Source organism: Lepus europaeus, chromosome 22, assembly GCF_033115175.1.
Source record: "Lepus europaeus isolate LE1 chromosome 22, mLepTim1.pri, whole genome shotgun sequence".
NCBI lineage: Eukaryota > Metazoa > Chordata > Mammalia > Lagomorpha > Leporidae > Lepus > Lepus europaeus.
In genome coordinates, this window is record NC_084848.1 from 420,001 (window position 1) to 438,307 (window position 18,307).

Here is an 18,307-nt window from a genome sequence, read left to right on the forward strand (position 1 = left end):
CCGAGCTTAGCTGGGCTGGACTGGGCTGAGCAGAGCTGACCTTGTCTTGTATGGACTAAGCTGGGCCAAGCTTAGCTTGCTGAGCTGTGCTAGGGAGACGTGACCTGGGCTGGGCTGAGCTGAGCAGGGATGAGTTGTGCTGGGCTGAGCTGGGCTGATCTGGACTAAGCTGGACTTGAGCTGGGCTGGACTGGTTGATGTGAACAGTGTCTTCTGGACTCTCTGGGAACTGCCAAATATGTATCTGAGGCTGAGCTACTTTCTGAGGTACCCATCCAGGGGTTTCTGGAGTGACAGTGGTCAAGCCCAGAGCCCACGGTGCAGCCAGGCAGGGCCTGTGCGCCTAGGGCGGAGCCTGTGGCTCTGGGCGCTGTCGGTCACCTCTGTCCTGCAGGACTCAGAGATGTCCTGGGCAGGAGGCGGCCGTGTGGTCAGAGCTCACGGAACAAGCGCTCCTTGGTATTGAGAGCCCTGTTAGCCATGAGGGCTGTCGACTGCTGCTTCATGGACGGGGAAGGGAGTGTGTGTGTGGGAACCATGGGGCCAGGGCGATGGTCTGGGACCCTGACAAAAAAAGTGCAAGGTAGGCACAGAGCTGGGTGGACCCTCTGGCTCCCCATGGCCCTCACCAAGCCCAGGCTGCTCCGGCCTGGCCAGGCCCGTCCTCTACACCCACCCTTCAGCACCCCAACCTGTGCACACTGCCCATAGAAGCCTAAGGCCCTGGGAGCCTGGGGCCTGCGATGACTCACTGCCAGCCAAGCACAGTCTAGAGGAGCCTGGGAGACACAGGGCAGCAGGAGCCAGCTGGACACTTCCGGCCCTGATCCTGGCCCAGCTGCTGTGTGACCCTGGGCTGGTCTCCTCCCCTCTCTGGACCAGCTTCTGGCGAGATGAGGCAGGCGAGGTCATGGGCTCCCAGGGCCCTCTGGGGTTACAGTGTCGTGACTGCCATGGTCTCACAGCATGTCCTGTGTTGCAGATGCCGCGAAAACTCCCAGCCTCTTCCCACTGATCTACCCCAGATGTGCATTGAAAGACACTCCAGCGACCGTGATCGCCGGCTGCCTGATCCGGGGCTTCTTCCCCCTGGGCCCTCTGAGTGTGAGCTGGGATGGCTACGAAGGCAGGGAGAACGTGACCTTCCCGCCTGTCCCGTCTGGCACTTCAGGCCCGTACACCACGTGCAGCGTGCTGAGCCTGACAACAGACCTGTGTCCTGAGGATGACAGTGTGGCCTGCCACGTGGAGCACAACAACAACAGACAGGATCTGACTGTGTCCTGTCCCCCAGGTCAGAGGGCGGCTGGGGGCCCTGGGTGCAGAGTGGGCTGCGGGGCTGGACCACCGAGCTGGAGCAGAGGGCAGCCTACACAGGGACTAAGGAAGGGGCACTGATACTCCATCTCCTCTTTTTCATCAGAATGCGAAGTGACAACCACACCCACCCCCTGCACCTGCCCCACCTGCCCCACCTGCCCCACCTGCCCCACCTGCCCCACCTGCCCCCCCACCTCCTGCGAGGAGCCCAGCCTGTCCCTGCAGCGGCCAGACCTCGGGGACCTGCTCCTGGAATCGAAGGCCAGCCTCACCTGCACCCTGAGAGGCCTGAAGGACCCCAAAGACGCCGTCTTCACCTGGGAGCCCACAAACGGGAACGAACCCGTCCAGCAGAGCGCCCAGCGTGACCCCTGCGGCTGCTACAGTGTGTCCAGCGTGCTGCCCGGCTGTGCGGAGCCCTGGAATGAGGGGAAGGAATTCACCTGCACAGTCACCCACCCTGAGATAGAGGGCGGCTCCCTGACAGCCACCATCAGCAGAGGTGGGCCTGACCCCACCCCCGGGCAATGGGCTGCTCTCCTCACCCTGGCCTGACTCTTCCCTCCCCTCCTGGGTTCTAAGGTTCAATCCTCGAAAAACAGAGGGAAACTGAGGACGGTGTGCAGGACAGTGGGGCTCAGTCCTCCCCTGTTGCCCTGACCCCAATCTCTCCCTTCTAGGCAGCCTCACCCCGCCCCAGGTACACCTGCTGCCGCCGCCGACCGAGGAGCTGGCCCTCAACGCGCTGGTGACGCTGACCTGCCTGGTGCAGGGCTTCAGCCCCAAGGACGTGCTGGTGTCCTGGACACACAATGACACCCCGGTGGTCCCCAAAGACAGCTACCTGGTGTGGAAGCCCCTGCCCGAGCCCGGCCAGGAACCCACCACCTACGCCGTCACCAGCCTGCTGCGCGTGTCAGCCGAGGACTGGAACCAGGGGGACAGCTACTCCTGCGTGGTGGGCCATGAGGGCCTGGCCGAGCACTTCACCCAGAAGACCATCGACCGGCAGGCGGGTAAACCCACCCACGTCAACGTGTCTGTGGTTGTGGCAGACGTGGAAGGCGTGTGCTACTGAGCCCCTGGCCATGCCCTGAATAAACTCCGTGCTCGCCCCCAGCAGCCCTGCAGGTTCATTGTGCCTGTCTGTCTCCTCGGGGACTGTAGCCACAGGGTGGGGAGGGGGAGGGAGCTCCCCTGGACCTAGGAGCTGGGCCTCGGCCACCTGGAGGGGACATCATGCATGGTGCCCGTGAGTGTGCATGTGAGTGTGAATGTGAGCAAAGGTGCCTGTGGGAGTGAGCGTGCCTGGGAGTGAGTGTGTCTGGGTTGAGTGTGTCTGAAAGGGAGCGTGTCTGGGAGTGAGCGTGTCTGGGAGTGTGTCTGGGAGTGAGCGTGTCTGGGAGTGAGCGTGTCTGCAGTGTGTCTGGGTTGAGCGTGTCTGGAGTGAGCATGTCTGGAGTGAGCGTGTCTGGGAGTGAGTGTGTCTGGAGTGAGTGTGTCTGGAGTGAGCGTGTCTGGGAGTGTGTCTGGGAGTGAGCGTGTCTGGAGTGAGCTTGTCTGGGAGTGAGCGTGTCTGGGAGTGAGCGTGTCAGGGAGTGAGCGTGTCTGGGAGTGAGCGTGTCTGGGAGTGAGTGTGTCTGGAGTGAGCGTGTCTGGAGTGAGCGTGTCTGGGAGTGTGTCTGGGAGTGAGTTTGTCTGGAGTGAGCGTGTCTGGAGTGAGCGTGTCTGGGAGTGAGTGTGTCTGGAGTGAGCATGTCTGGAGTGAGCGTGTCTGGGAGTGAGTGTGTCTGGAGTGAGTGTGTCTGGAGTGAGCGTGTCTGGGAGTGTGTCTGGGAGTGAGTGTGTCTGGAGTGAGCTTGTCTGGGAGTGAGCGTGTCTGGGAGTGAGCGTGTCTGGGAGTGAGCGTGTCTGGGAGTGCGTGTGTCTGGAGTGAGCGTGTCTGGGAGTGAGTGTGTCTGGAGTGAGCGTGTCAGGGAGTGAGCGTGTCTGGAGGCAGCAGTGAGAGGTGAGGCTGAGCCGGGGTGGATTCTGAGGCAGTGCAGGCACAGCTCAGGTCAGGGCCCAGAGCCGTGGACACCACCAGGAGGTCCTGGGGGGCTGGGATGCAGCCATTGCCCTGGTGCAGAGGACGAGGGAGGGAGGGGGGGGAACAGGGGCTGGGTGCAGGGACCCCGGGAAGAGGGGACCCGACAGGAGGCCCCCCAGACCATAGAGCTCAGCCGCAGGCAGAAAACACCCAGCAGTGCAGGACAGCACTGACACACACAGGGCACACAGCAGGCTCCACCCCGCACCACGCTCTCTGGGGCCTGCACACGGCACACGTGCTCACAGGGCACACACGCTCACACACATCCCCCTCAGCTGCAGGAGAGCTCACAGCCCAGACCCAGCTCCAGGAAGGCAGGGCGTCCCCGCCCAAGGCCCAGAGGGTTTCCCCAGGCCCAGCCCTGCTGCCCAGGGCCCTGCTGGCCCTCTCTGGCCTCCCAGAATGTCCAGGCATGTACAGCTTAAGGGACATTTGCACAGCCCAAACTAGGTAGGCCCTGCTCACTGCTGGACCAACAGACTCAACACTCCAATCCCCTCCTGAGCCAAACCACAGGGAGGGGCAGGCCAGAGACCACCCACACAGGCCCCTCCTCAGGGCTTGGGCTTCTGATTCGCACCACAGGGCTCCTGCACAGTCCCAGACCAGTGTAGGAAACCCGGGCACCAGGACTCCCACAGGCACGGGGCCTCTGCTCAGGCCTCAGACATCCTTGGGGCCTCCCAGGGGCTCTGGCTCTGGCCACCTCCCTTGTCGGGGCCCAGGTGAAGAGGAGCCCCACACACCTCTCTCCCCACAGGGTCCCGGCCCAAAGAGCTCCAGGGGAAGGAACAGGCCGGGCAGGGAAATGGTACCCACACAAGTGCCCCAGCCACCCCATGGGCCCAGGAACGGAGCCAAAGGAGCAGCTTCCTAAGAAAGAGGGAAAGGGGGAGACTTAACACAGAGAGCAGACAGATAAGCCAGTGACACCATGACACAGTGGACCATGGATGGACGGATGAATGGATGGATTGATGCACAGGTAGATGGTTGGATCAGTGGATGGATGGATGATAGCTAATAGATCAGTCACGTTGTAGATGGAAGATAAATAATTGATAGATTATTTATATATGAATTATAGACATGACTGACATACAAGTAGAGGACAAACAGATTCAACTCCAAATTAACACAGATCCATCACCTAGGATCTGAAGATATTTGCTCCACTTGCAAGCTGCTGTGCTGCTGGCCTTCTATTTGTCGTCCCTCAGCCACATTCCCTCAGGAAGAACAGAGGCTCTACTCACACCATGGGCCCTGGTCATGCCCTGGGCACACTGATCCCCACACTCAGACCCTTGAGGGTGTGCCTGGTCCTCTCAGACCCAGGTCTCGGGTCAAGGCCAGACCAAGAGCAGAGCTAAGGCAGGAGACGCTGAGTACTTGGCTCAGCTCAGGCCAGCAGGGCTCCGGCCACACCTTCCCTGGACCAACAGGGAGACGGCCCAGCCTCCTGTTCTGTCTGCTGAGCTAAGTCACTTGTAGGGGCAAACCCCCTATGGGCCCTGCTCTTGCCCTCAGACCCCATAGAGACCACACCACTGCACCCCCAGCCCCTGAGGAGGCGTGGGAGGGAAGGGCTTGGGCCAGGCCCCACCCACACAGTCCAGGTCCTGGCAGGCCTTCTGTGTCTTGCAGGTTGTCAGGAGCCCCTGCCCTGTGTGGCTCTGGATCTGACACAGGACAGCCTGGAGGAGGAGGCCCCCGGCGCCAACCTGTGGCCCACCACCGTCACCCTCCTCACTCTCTTCCTGCTGAGCCTGTTCTACAGCACAGCTCTCACCATGACCAGCATCCGGGGCCCACCTGGCAGCAAAGAGGGACCCCAGTACTGAGGCACAGGTGTGGGGATGCCCTGAGAAGGGGGGAACCGGCCAAGGAGAGGTGACTGCTCCTGCCATAGAGGGGCACACGGGTCCCTGCAGGAACTGGGACATGGGTGCCCTGGGGTCAGGGTGGGGGCGTCCCCGGGTGCAGGAGCTGAGGATTCCATGAAGGCTCCCAGGAGCCAGGCCCGGGCTGGGACAGGGGAGAGCGGTGAGGACACCGCCCACCCTCAGCTGCCCCCCTGTCTCTGCAGGAGGGAAGCATGCAAGAGCCCCTGGGAAGCCAGCTCTGCATGCCAGAGCCCAGCCCTCCATGAAGCAGCTGAGCCCCCATCCACCTGCCAGGTGCACTCAACCCTTCCCAGACGAATGTTCTCGCTCTGCTCGACGATGGCTCAGGGAGTCACGGTGGCTGCAGACTGGGAGACGCCTGCCACTCCACCACAGGGACTTCAGCAGGGACTGGACGCGGTGCCCCAGACACGGCCTGACCCTGCAGGAGGCTCAAGTCCAAGACCAGTGTTTCCCTGGGAGGGCTCAGGGGGATACCACCCTGGAAGTCGCCTTGGAATGTGTCAGGGGCACTGGGCCCTGGTCCTGGTCATTCATCCCTCGTTCTGCACACGGAGCCCTGATGCTGATCACGGAGCCTGGTTATGCTCACTGGGTCCTGGTTCTGGTCACTCAGCCCTGGTCCTGGGCCCTGCACCTGTCCTGACCCTGTCACTGGTTACAGCTCCCCGCCCCTGAGTTCTGGTCCCGGCGTTTGCCCACTGCTCCCTGGGGCTACTGCTGAGCCCTGCTTCAGGTACTGAGTTGGGTCCTGAACACAGGCCGTGGGCCTGATCAATAACCCAAGCTCCAGGTCACTGCCCCTGTAACTGGTCAGCGAGCTGAGGTCGGGTTATTCAGTCCTGGTCCCGAGCTCGGGGCCACTCCTGAGCACTGATTCCTGGTGCCATCCCTGATCCATAGCCCTGAGCCCAGATCCTGGGAACCGTACCCTGGCAGTGCTCACTGGTCAGTACTCAGATAACTCAGCACTGCCCTGACCAGATGATGACCTGGCTCCTGCGTTGCTTAGGTCCAGTCCCAGCCAAGGTAGCTTATGGGGAGTGAATCAGTGGATGCATGATCTCTCTCTCTCTCTCTCTCTCTCTCTCTCTCTTTCTCTCCCTGTAATTCAGCACCCAGGGGCCAGCATTGTGGCACAGTGTTTACCTCTGCTGCCTGGGATGCCAGCATCCCGTATGGGCACCAGTTCATGTCGTGGTTCCAACCCAGCTCCCTGCTATGCAGCTGGGAGACCCAAGACGAGGGCCCAAATGTCTGGGTCCCTGCCACACACGTGGGAGACTTGGATGAAGCCCCTGGTTCTTGGCTTCAGCCTGACCCAGCCCTGGCCATTGTGGCCATCTGGGCAGTGAACCAACCACAGTCTCTCTGGTATTTCCCTCTCTCTGTCTCAGTAACTCTGGCTTTCAAATAATGAAATAAATCTTTTTAAAAGGAAAAACTCCACCCCCATCACAATGAGACTTTGGGAATAATTGGGTCTAGAATGAACCCAGCTGAGCCCAGCAGAGGCCACCTGGGACAGCCACACAGCCAGCACCGCACCAGCCGAGGGAAGCGGGAGCGAGCCCTCAGATCTCAGGGGCAAAGGCGTCCACTCGCACACTCTCACTCCGTAGGGCGTGGGAGCTTCTGCCGAGGATTCAGCGAGAGAAAGGGCACAGGTGCGCACACAGGAAGGAGAGTTAAGTGAGCCCTGCATGGAGGAGGCGCTGACTCCACACGGAGCGAAGCTGCACCACGAGGCCTCAGGGCCACAGCCAGGAGGCCCTCACGCGAGATCAGCACCTGTGTGCACCGCTGACCACCTGGCTGAGGAAAACACAGATAGAGCCACCCCATCACAACATCCGCCTAGAACTGGTCCCGGCCCCAGGTCCCTCCCCGAAGGAAACGAGGTCAGAGGTCAGCGAGAGGCGCTGTCCCTGCTCTTGGCAGCACTGCCCCCAGTAGCAAAACCCAGGACTCGACCTGGGTGTGCACGGACAGAAGACTGGACAAAGAACATGTGCTTCCTGTGCACCACAAACTACCATCACTACACACAGCACGAACCACACACAGACACACCAGGAAATACAGCCCGAATGTACCACGAAATACCATACATTCACCATAAAATACCACACACACATACACACATACAAAATATCACACACACCTACACCATGAATTACACCATGAATTACACACACACACACAACATGAAATATCACACACACATGCAAAGACAAAATACCACATACAGATACACCACGTTATACAGCCCACACATACACCATGAAATACCACACACAGATGTACACCATATACAGCCCACAGGTAAACAGGAAGAACTGTAAACAAGTACACACTAAAACACCAGCCCTCTACACTCAGAAATATCGTCTCCACGTACCCCTGAAAATTCACCCTAAATTGTCATCCACGTGTGCACCCAGAGGCACCCACGTGTGCACCCTGAGGCATGATGGACCCCGTGAAGAGCCCTCAGCCTTTCAGAGAGAGGGAAATTCAGTCTTGGCCGCAGATGCATGAGCCTGGCGGCCACCGTGCCATGACCTGCGCCTGGCCCAGAGGAGCACGCGCTCCATGGCTCTTTGTCACGTGCAATCTGAGCAGAGAGTGCAGGGCGGTGTCGTGGGAGCCTGAGGAGAGGAGGGGTGGAGAACACCCAGGGTGAGAATACAGTGGGACAGGAGCCCGGGCGCTCAGGCCAGGCGCGGCTCAGGGGGTCAGCGCACTGCAGGGCCTCGAGCGCACCAGCCCCCACGTCAGCGCCAGCTCAGCCCCAGCTGCTCCGCTTCCGCCCCAGCTCCCTGCTGCTGCGCCTGGGAAGGCGGTGGGTGGTGGCTCAGTGCTCGGGCCCTGCACCACGTAGGAGAACAGAGGGAATTCTGGGATCCCGGCGTTGGCCTGCCCTGGCCCTGCCCCGGGGTTGCAGCCATTTGGGGCGTGAACCAGAAAACGAAAGGTCGCCTTTTATCTCTGTCTCCTCTCCGCCTTTCAAACAATGAATAAATGCCTTTCACCACGTGCGGGAGTGAACTGCACCTTCTCTCCACAAACGTCATCAGCGTGTGAGTGATGACGCCTTCATTCTCTGGCTTCGCTCACGCCCGTCGTGTGCATCTCCAGAGCCTCCCGATCCACTCAGCACGGACGCTGCTGCTCGCTGTGGACGTGGAGGAAGAGGGCTCCTGCGGCAGCAGGGAAGCCGCTGCCTGAGACGCCCACAGCCCGCGTCTTGTCCCAGCCCCACTTCCAGGGCAGCTTCCTGCCCATGCGCACCCTGGGGGCAGCAGCTGATGCTCCCCCGCCTGGGCCCTGCCACCCCGTGGGAGACCTAGGGGAGCTGAGGCTCCGGGCTCAAGCACGACCCAGCCCTGGCTGTCACAGGTGGGTGGGGAGTGAAGGGGAGGATGGAAAATCTCGCTAAACCTCTCCCCCCCTTCTCTCTCTCTCTCTCTCTCTCTTCTCTCTCTCTCTCTCTCTCTTCTCTCTCTCTCACTCTCAGTCTAGATGAGGACACCCAGGGTGAGCTCTCTCTCCCTCTCTCTTTCTTTCTCTGTCTCTCTCTCCCTAACTCCCCACACCCCTCCGGGTGAGGACTCCCAGAACAGTCCCCCGCCCTCTCTCTCTGTCCAGGCGTGCACACTGGGAGAATCCCCTCCCTGACGCTGGCTCCAGACTGCAGACCTGAGGGAAATCAGTGCCTTCTGGAGAAGCCTGCTCGTCTGTGCTGTTTGTCGCAGCATCCACAAATGACTAAGACGCACGGCCACGAGGTCCCCATGCATTTTCCCTGTATCTCAGCCCCCAGCCCATCCTGTGGCCGGCCACGTGGAGCCCTCACCCATCCATGGTCCCTGGGGTCACAGGGCCCAGGCTACACACACCTGTCCCCACCACAGACAGACCACAGACCAGACATGACGTGGAGATGAGCTGCACTGTCTGCTGGGACAGGAAGTGGGCAGGAGAGTGACCCCAACCTGAGACCAGACCCACAGTCACGCAACCCTCCCCAGTCACACTCAACAGCCAGCCCCAGCCCAGCCATGGACAAAGAGGTGGAGCAGGTGCACAGCCCAGACCAGACCTGGCTCCCACTCCACTCAGCCCCTCTGAGCCAGCAACTGCAGGTGCAGGTGGGGAGCTCTGGCCCAGGCGTGGACCCGCAGTGCAGGGCAGCCTGGCCAGGGAGACCTGACCCTCCATGGTGCTCCTCCAGCAGCCCAGACAGGTGGGTCCACGGGACTCTGCCCCTGTGCACAGGGGCAGTTGCCGCAAGGCTGGTCCTGAGGCTCCTGGGGGCAGAGGGAGAACAGGCATCAGCACAGAGGGCAGGGAGAGGGAGACCATGGCCAGGAGCCCAGCCAACTACAGGCAGGACACAGCCACTGTCTGGGAGAGGCTGGGACAGGGGGCTGAGCCTGGCAGAGCCCAACTCAGTCAGGGTGAGACGAGTCCCAGGGAGGCAGTGCCAAGAGTCCTGCAGGCTGATCTAGACGTGGGCTGGGATGGGACAGAGTCGAGCAGCGGAGGACGTGGGGAACCTGATGGACGCCCACCCCCTGCTGAACTGAGCTTGGCTGGGCTGAGCTGGTCTTAGCTGGACTAAGGTAGGCTGGCCTGGGCTGAGCTGGCCTTAGCTGGGCTGAGCTGGGCTGGGCTGGGTTGAGCTGGTCTTGGCTGGGCTGAACTGGGCTCAACTGAGCCTGGCAGAGCTGGGTGAAAGCCCTGGGCTGGGATGCATTGGACTATACTAATCTGATCTTAGCTGGGCTGTGAAGAGCTGAGCTGGAGTAAGTTGTGCTGATCTGAGTTGAATTGAGCTGAGCCGACCTGGTATGGGCTGAGAGCTGACCTGGGCTGGGCTGGGCTGAGATGAGCTGGGCTGGGCTGAACTGAGCTGGGCTGAGCTGGGCTGAACTGATGTGGGCTATGCTGAAGTGGGCTGAGCTGGGCTGAGCTTGGCTGGGCTGAGCTGGGCTGAGCTGGATTGAGCTGATCTGGGCTGGGCTGGGCTGAGCTGGGCTGAGCTTGGCTGGGCTGAGCTGGGCTGGCTGGGCTGAGCTGGCTGTAGAGGATGGAGCTTGGATAGACTGAGCTAGGTGGAGCTAGGCTAAGCTGGGCTGAGTTGAACTGAGCCAGACTGAACTGGGCTGGCTGATCTACCTGGGCTGGCTGGGCTGGGCTGGGCAGAATGAGCCTGGCTGGGCTGAGCTGGCGGAGCTGGGATGAGCTGGGCTGTGTTGAACGGATCCGGTCTGCTGAGCTGAGCGTGGGTGGACGAAGCTGGGCTGAGTTGAGCTGAGCTGAGCTGAGCAGGGCTGAGCCGGACAGCGAGGGCTGGGCGGGCTGAGCTGAGCTGAGCAGTCTCTGAGGCCTCTGGGGGAGTGCAAAGCCTGTGTCTGGGGCTAAGCTGGTTCCCAGGTGTGGGGTTCCAGGCATGAAAACCATTGAAGACCTGAGCCCTAGTGCAGTAGGGGGCGCCTGTGCTCCTAGGGCAGAGCCTGTGGCTCTGGGCGCTGTCGGTCACCTCTGTCCTGCAGGACTCAGAGATGTCCTGGGCAGGAGGCGGCCGTGTGGTCAGAGCTCCAGGAACAAGCGCTCCTTGGCATTGAGAGCCCTGGTGGCCATGAGGACTGTGGACTGCTGCTCATGGGGGTGGGGGGGCCAGTGTGGGGATGTGGGGCCCGGGCGAGGGTCTGGGACCCTGACAAGGGCAGTGCAAGCTGGGCACAGAGCTGGGCCCCACCTCTGCGTCCCCTCGGCCTTCACCAGGCCCAGCCTGCTTCACTGCTCCAGCCAGCCTGGCCCCTCCTCCCTTCATCCCCCCACCCCGTGCACCCTGCCCAGGGGACCTGAGGCCGGGGAGCCTGGGGCCCTCGACGTCTCAGTGCCAGCCAAGCTTGAGCAGCTCAGCCCTGAGGAGCCTGGGATAAACAGGGCAGCAAGAACCAGCTGGACATTCGCGGCCCCTGTCCTACCCAGCTGCTGTGTGACCCTGGGCTGGTCTCCTCCCCTCGCTGGACCAGGTTCCGGCTGGGATGAGGCAGGAGGGGCCACTGCTCCCAGGGCTCTCTGGGGTTGCAGCCACGTGACTTCGACAGTCTCACAGCACATCCTGTGTTGCAGATCCCGCAACCACCCCCAGCCTCTTCCCGCTGAGCCTCCCCTGTCCTGGGTCGGAACAGCCCGGAGTCGTCGGCTGCCTCATCCGGGGCTTCTTCCCCCTGGGCCCTCTGAGTGTGAACTGGACCATCAGTGGGGAGAACGTGATCTTCCCTCCTGTCCCGTCTGCCCCCTCGAGCCTCTACACCACGAGCAGCCTGCTGAGCCTGACACCTGACCAGTGTCCTATGTGTGTGGCCTGCCACGTGGAGCACAATGACGTGGACATATATCTGGTCCTGCCCTGCCCAGGTAAGAGGGCAGGCTGGGGGCCCTGAGGCTGCATGTGGGCTGCTGGGCTGGACAATGATAGTGGGGCGGATGGCAGCCTGGGCCAGGGATGAGCGAGCTGCACACTGACACATGTGGCCCTCTGTGTTTCCCCATGTTCAGACACCCCCAACAAATGCCCCCCCACCTCATGTGGGGAGCCCAGCCTGTCCCTGCAGCGGCCAGACCTCGGGGACCTGCTCCTGAACTCAAACGCCAGCCTCACCTGCACCCTGAGAGGCCTGAAGGACCCCAAGGGCGCCGTCTTCACCTGGGAGCCCACAAACGGGAACAAACCCGTCCAGCAGAGTGCCCAGCGTGACCACTGCGGCTGCTACAGTGTGTCCAGCGTGCTGCCCGGCTGTGCGGAGCCCTGGAGTGCAGGGACAGAGTTCACCTGCACAGTCACCCACCCTGAGATAGAGGGCGGCTCCCTGACAGCCACCATCAGCAAAGACACAGGTGGGCCTGACCCCACCCCCGGGCAATGGGCTGCTCTCCTCACCCCTGGCCTGACTCTTCCCTCCCCTCCTGGGCTCCGAGGCTCCCTCCCCAGCAAACAGAGGGAAACTGAGGCCAATGTGTGGGACAGTGGGGCTCGGTCCTCCCTTGCCACCCTGACCCCACACTCCCCCTTCTAGGCGTCATCACCCCGCCCCAGGTCCACCTGCTGCCGCCGCCGACTGAGGAACTGGCCCTCAACGCGCTGGTGACGCTGACCTGCCTGGTGCAGGGCTTCAGCCCCAAGGACGTGCTGGTGTCCTGGACACACAATGACACCCCGGTGGTCCCCAAAGACAGCTACCTGGTGTGGAAGCCCCTGCCCGAGCCCGGCCAGCAACCCACCACCTACGCCGTCACCAGCCTGCTGCGCGTGTCGGCCGAGGACTGGAACCAGGGGGACAGCTTCTCCTGCGTGGTGGGCCATGAGGGCCTGGCCGAGCACTTCACCCAGAAGACCATCGACCGCCTGGCGGGTAAACCCACCCACGTCAACGTGTCTGTGGTTGTGGCAGACGTGGAAGGCGTGTGCTACTGAGCCCCTGGCCGTGCCCTGAATAAACTCCGTGCTCGCCCCCAGCAGCCCTGCGGGTTCATTGTGCCTGTCTGTCTCCTCGGGGGCTGCAGCCACAGGGCGGGGAGGGGGAGAAGCACAGGTCCTAGGAGCCGTGGCCACGGGACCTGGAGGGGACATCATGCATGGAGCCCATGAGTGTGAGCAAAGGTTCCTTGAAGGAGTGAGTGTTTCTGGGAGTGAGTGTGTCTGGGAGTGAGCGTGTCTAGGAGTGAGCGTGTCTGAAGTGAGCGTGTCTGGGAGTGAGAGTGTCTGGGAGTGAGTGTGTCTGGGAGTGTGTGTGTCTGGGAGTGAGCGTGTCTGGGAGTGAGTGTGTCTGGGAGTGAGCGAGCTGGGGAGTGAGTCTGTCTGGGGGTGAGTGTGTCGGGGAGTGAGCGTGTCTGGGAGGGAGGTGTGTCTGGGAGTGAGCGTGTCTGGAGTGAGCGTGTCTGGGACTGAGCGTGTCTGGAGTGAGCGTGTCTGGAGGCAGCAGTGAGAGGTGAGGCTGAGCCGGGGTGGATTCTGAGGCAGTGCAGGCACAGCTCAGGTCGGGGCCCAGAGCCGTGGACACCACCAGGAGGTCCTGGGCGGCTGGGATGCAGCCATTGCCCTGGTGCAGAGGATGAGGGAGGGAGGGGGAGGAACAGGGGCTGGGTGCAGGGACCCCGGGAAGAGGGGACCCGACAGGAGGCCCCCCAGACCAGCAGAGCTCAGCCGCAGGCAGAAAACACCCAACAGTGCAGGACAGCACTGACACACACAGGGCACATAGCAGGCTCCACCCCACACCACGCTCTCTGGGGCCTGCACACGGCACACGTGCTCACAGGGCACACACGCTCACACACGTCCCCCTCAGCTGCAGGAGAGCTCACAGCCCAGACCCAGCTCCAGGAAGGCAGGGCGTCCGCGCCCAAGGCCCAGAGGGTTTCCCCAGGCCCAGCCCTGCTGCCCAGGCCCCTGCTGGCCCTCTCTGGGCCTCCCAGAATGTCCAGCCGTGCACAGCTCAGAGACCAGTCCACAGCCACCCTAGGCAGGCCCTGCTCCCTGCTGGGGCACCAGACTCAACCCTCTAATCCCCTCCCGAGCCCAAGTCTGAACCAAACCACATGTGGAGTGGGGCAGGACAGAGACCATGCACTCAGAACCCTCCTCAGGCCTCGGGCTTCTGATTCACACCCCAGGAGCTTCAGAACAGTCCCAGACCAATGTAGGAACCCCAGGAACCTGCTCTTGCCCTAGATGCCATTGTGGCCTCCCAAGGGCTCTGGCTCTGCCGCCACCCCTGTCAGGGCCCAGGTGATGAGGAGCCCCACACACGGCCACTTCCCTCCCTAGAAAGTCCCGGCCCAAAGAACGCAGGGGGAGGCAGGGAAATGGTACCCACTCAAGTGCCCCAGCCAAAGGAGCAGCTTCCTAAGAAAGAGGGAAAGGGGGAGAATTAACATGGAGAGCAGAGAGATAAGCCAGTGACACCATGACACAGTGGACCATGGATGGACTGATAGATGGGCGAATGGATGGATGGATAGACAGGTGGAAGGTGGATGGATGGATGGAAGGATAATTGGACAGTGGCTGGTTACAGATTGATGGATGGATGGACAGGTGGACAGATGGATGGATATTTAGTTGGATGCAGAGGTGGGTGTGTGGGAGGGTAGATGCACGGAAGGATGGATTGACGAATGGATTGATAGGCAGATGAATGAGGGGATGGATGAAGGACGGATGGTTTTTAAGTTGTGTAGTAAATAGATAGATGGATGGATGGATACGGGGACAGGAAAATGGAGGGAGGGATGTGCACATGGAATGATGGAAGGATGACAGCTTGATAGATGTGCGAATGATAGATGGATAGAAACGTTATACATTGATAGAGAGATGATTGATGTACCAGTACAAGACAAACAGGATCAACTCCAATTTAACTGAGAGATCAGTGGCCCAAGACCTGAGGACGTCTGGTCCACTGTGCTGCTGGCCTTCGCTGGCCGTCCCTCAGCCACATTCCCTCAGGAAGAACAGAGGCTCTGCTCACACCATGGGCCCTGGTCATGCCCTGGGCACACTGATCCCCACACTCAGACCCTTGAGGGTGTGCCTGGTCCTCTCTGGACCCAGGTCCTGGCCAAGCCCAGCCCTACTAAAGGCCTTAGGCAGGAGACACTGAGTACTTGGCTCAACTAAGGCCAGCAGGGCTCCGGCCACACCTTCCCTGGACCAGCAAGGAGACTGCCCAGCCTCCTGTCCTGCCTGCTGGGCTAAGACACTTACAAGGGGCCAACCCGCTATGGGCCCTGCTCTCACCCTCAGACCCCATAGAGACCACACCACTCCACCCCCAGCCCCTGAGGAGGCGTGGGAGGGAAGGGCTTGGGCCAGGCCCCACCCACACAGTCCAGGTCCTGGCAGGCCTTCTGTGTCTTGCAGGTTGTCAGGAGCCCCTGCCCTGTGTGGCTCTGGATCTGACACAGGACAGCCTGGAGGAGGAGGCCCCCGGCGACAGCCTGTGGCCCACCACCGTCACCCTCCTCACTCTCTTCCTGCTGAGCCTGTTCTACAGCACAGCTCTCACCATGACCAGCATCCGGGGCCCACCTGGCAGCAAAGAGGGACCTCAGTACTGAGGCACAGGTGTGGGGATGCCCTGGGAAGGGGGAACCAGGCCCAAGGAGAGGTGACTGCTCCTGCCATAGAGGGGCACACGGGTCCCTGCAGGAACTGGCACATGGGTGCCCTGGGGTCAGGGTGGGAGCGTCCCCGGGTACAGGAGCTGAGGATTCCACCAAGGCTCCCGGGAGCCAGGCCCGGGCTGGGACAGGGGAGAGCGGTGAGGACACCACCCACCCTCAGCTGCCCCTGTCTCTGCAGGAGGGAAGCGTGCAAGAGCCCCTGGGAAGCCAGCTCTGCATGCCAGAGCCCAGCCCTCCATGAAGCAGCTGAGCCCCATCCACCTGCCAGGTGCACTCAACCCTTCCCAGACGAATGTTCTCGCTCTGCTCGACGATGGCTCAGGGAAGCCACGGTGGCTGCAGACTGGGAGACGCCTGCCACTCCACCACAGGGACTTCAGCATGGACTGGACGCGGTGCCCCAGACACGGCCTGACCCTAAAGAGGCTCAAGTCCTAGACCAGTGTTTCCCCTGGGAGGGCTCAGGAGGACGCCTCCCTGGAGTGGCCGTGGACCTGGTCCTAAGTGCTTGGTCCTGGTCCTGAGTACTAAATTCTGCAACTGAGCTGAGCCCTGGTCTTGCTCACTGACCCTGTTTCAGGTTACTGAGCCCTGGTCTTGCTCACTGTGTCCTGGTCATGGTCACTCATCTTTGCTCTGGTACTGACCCCTGGTCACGTTCACTGAACCCTATTCCTAAGCACTGACTCCTGGTTCTGCTCACTGGGTCCTGGTTCTGGTCCCTCAGCCCTGGTCCTGGGCCCTGCACCTGTCCTGACCCTGTCACTGGTTACAGCTCCCCGCCCCTGAGTTCTGGTCCCGGCGTTTGCCCACTGCTCCCTGGGGCTACTGCTGAGCCCTGCTTCAGGTACTGAGTTGGGTCCTGAACACAGGCGGTGGCCCTGGTCAATAACCCAAGCTCCAGGTCACTGCCCCTGTAACTGGTCAGCGAGCTGAGGTCGGGTTATTCAGTCCTGGTCCAGAGCTCGGGGCCACTCCTGAGCACTGATTCCTGGTGCCATCCCTGATCCATAGCCCTGAGCCCAGATCCTGGGAACCGTACCCTGGCAGTGCTCACTGGTCAGTACTCAGATAACTCAGCACTGGTCCTGACCAGATGATGACCTGGCTCCTGCTTTGCTTAGGTCCAGTCTCAGCCAAAGTAGATAATGGGGAGTGAATCAATGGATGCATGATCTCTCTCTCTCTCTCTCTCTCTCTCTCTCTCTCTCTTTCCCTGTAATTCAGCACCCAGGGGCCAGCATTGTGGTACAGTGTTTAACTCTGCTGCCTGGGATGCCAGCATCCCGTATGGGCACCAGTTCATGTCGTGGTTCCGATCCAGCTCCCTGCTATGCAGTTGGGAGACCCAAGTCGAGGGCCCAAATGTCTGGGTCTCTGCCACACACATGGGAGACGCGGATGAAGCCCCTGGTTCTTGGCTTCAGCCTGACCCAGCCCTGGACATTGTGGCCATCTGGGGAGTGAACCAACCACAGTCTCTCTGGTCTCCCTCTCTCTGTCTCTGTAACTTCTCCAACAATTCAGCGAGAGAAAGGGCACAGGTGCGCACACAGGAAGGAGAGTTAAGTGAGCCCTGCATGGAGGAGGCGCTGACTCCACACGGAGCAAGCTGCACCACGAGGCCTCAGGGCCACAGCCAGGAGGCCGTCACGCGAGATCAGCACCTGTGTGCACCGCTGACCACCTGGCTGAGGAAAACACAGATAGAGCCACCCCATCACAACATCCGCCTAGAACTGGTCCCGGCCCCAGGTCCCTCCCCGAAGGAAACGAGGTCAGAGGTCAGCGAGAGGCGCTGTCCCTGCTCTTGGCAGCACTGCCCCCAGTAGCAAAACCCAGGACTCGACCTAGATGTGCACGGACAGAAGACTGGACAAAGAACATGTGCTTGCTGGGCACCACGAACTACCATCACTACACACAGCACGAACCACACACACACACCAGGAAATACAGCCCACGTGTACCACGAAATACCATACACAAACACCATGAAAGACCACACAGACACACAACATGAAATATCACACACACATGCAGAGACCACATACCACACACAGATGTTCACCATAAATACAGCCCACACATACACCATGAAATACCACACACAGATGTTCACCATAAATACAGCCCACAGCTAAACAGGAAGAACTGTAACTCGTACACAGAAAGTAACACCCCTCTACACTCAGAAATATCGTCTCCACGTACCCCTGAAAATTCACCCTAAATTGTCACCACGTGTGCCCCTGAGGCTCCCACGTGTGCACCCTGAGGCGTCGTGGACGCAGTGAAGAGCCCTCACCTTTCAGAGAGAGGGAAATTCCGTCCTGGTCGCAGTACTCATGAGCTTGGCCAGAGGACCACGCGCTCCATGGCTCTTTGTCACGTGCAATCTGAGCAGAGAGTGCAGGGCGGTGTCGTGGGAGCCTGAGGAGAGGAGGGGTGGAGAACACCCAGGGTGAGAACACAGTGGGACAGGAGCCCGGGCGCTCAGGCCAGGCACAGCTCAGGGGCCAGCACACTGCAGGGCCTCGAGCGCACCAGCCCCCACGTCAGCGCCAGCTCAGCCCCAGCTGCTCCGCTTCCGCCCCAGCTCCCTGCTGCTGCGCCTGGGAAGGCGGTGGGTGGTGGCTCAGTGCTCGGGCCCTGCACCACGTAGGAGAACAGAGGGAATTCTGGGACCCTGGCATTGGTCTGGCTTGGCCCAGCTGTGCAGCCATTTGGGTCGTGAACCAGAAAACGAAAGGTCGCCTTTTATCTCTGTCTCCTCTCCGCC

At 61.1% G+C, this 18,307-nt stretch overlaps 2 gene segments (V, D, J or C); both read left to right on the forward strand.

The window, feature by feature from the left end:
• The first annotated feature begins 537 nt into the window (after positions 1 to 537).
• LOC133751717 (Ig alpha chain C region-like) lies at positions 538 to 2,398 on the forward strand. The segment is given in 4 exon segments: positions 538 to 583; positions 983 to 1,326; positions 1,525 to 1,822; positions 2,001 to 2,398. Coding segments are annotated over 4 exon segments (1,086 nt in total).
• A 161-nt stretch (positions 2,399 to 2,559) lies between these two features.
• Positions 2,560 to 15,459, forward strand: LOC133751718 (Ig alpha chain C region-like). The segment is given in 7 exon segments: positions 2,560 to 2,584; positions 5,060 to 5,249; positions 10,881 to 10,995; positions 11,526 to 11,754; positions 11,896 to 12,234; positions 12,414 to 12,749; positions 15,263 to 15,459. Coding segments are annotated over 7 exon segments (1,431 nt in total).
• Positions 15,460 to 18,307: the final 2,848 nt, after the last annotated feature.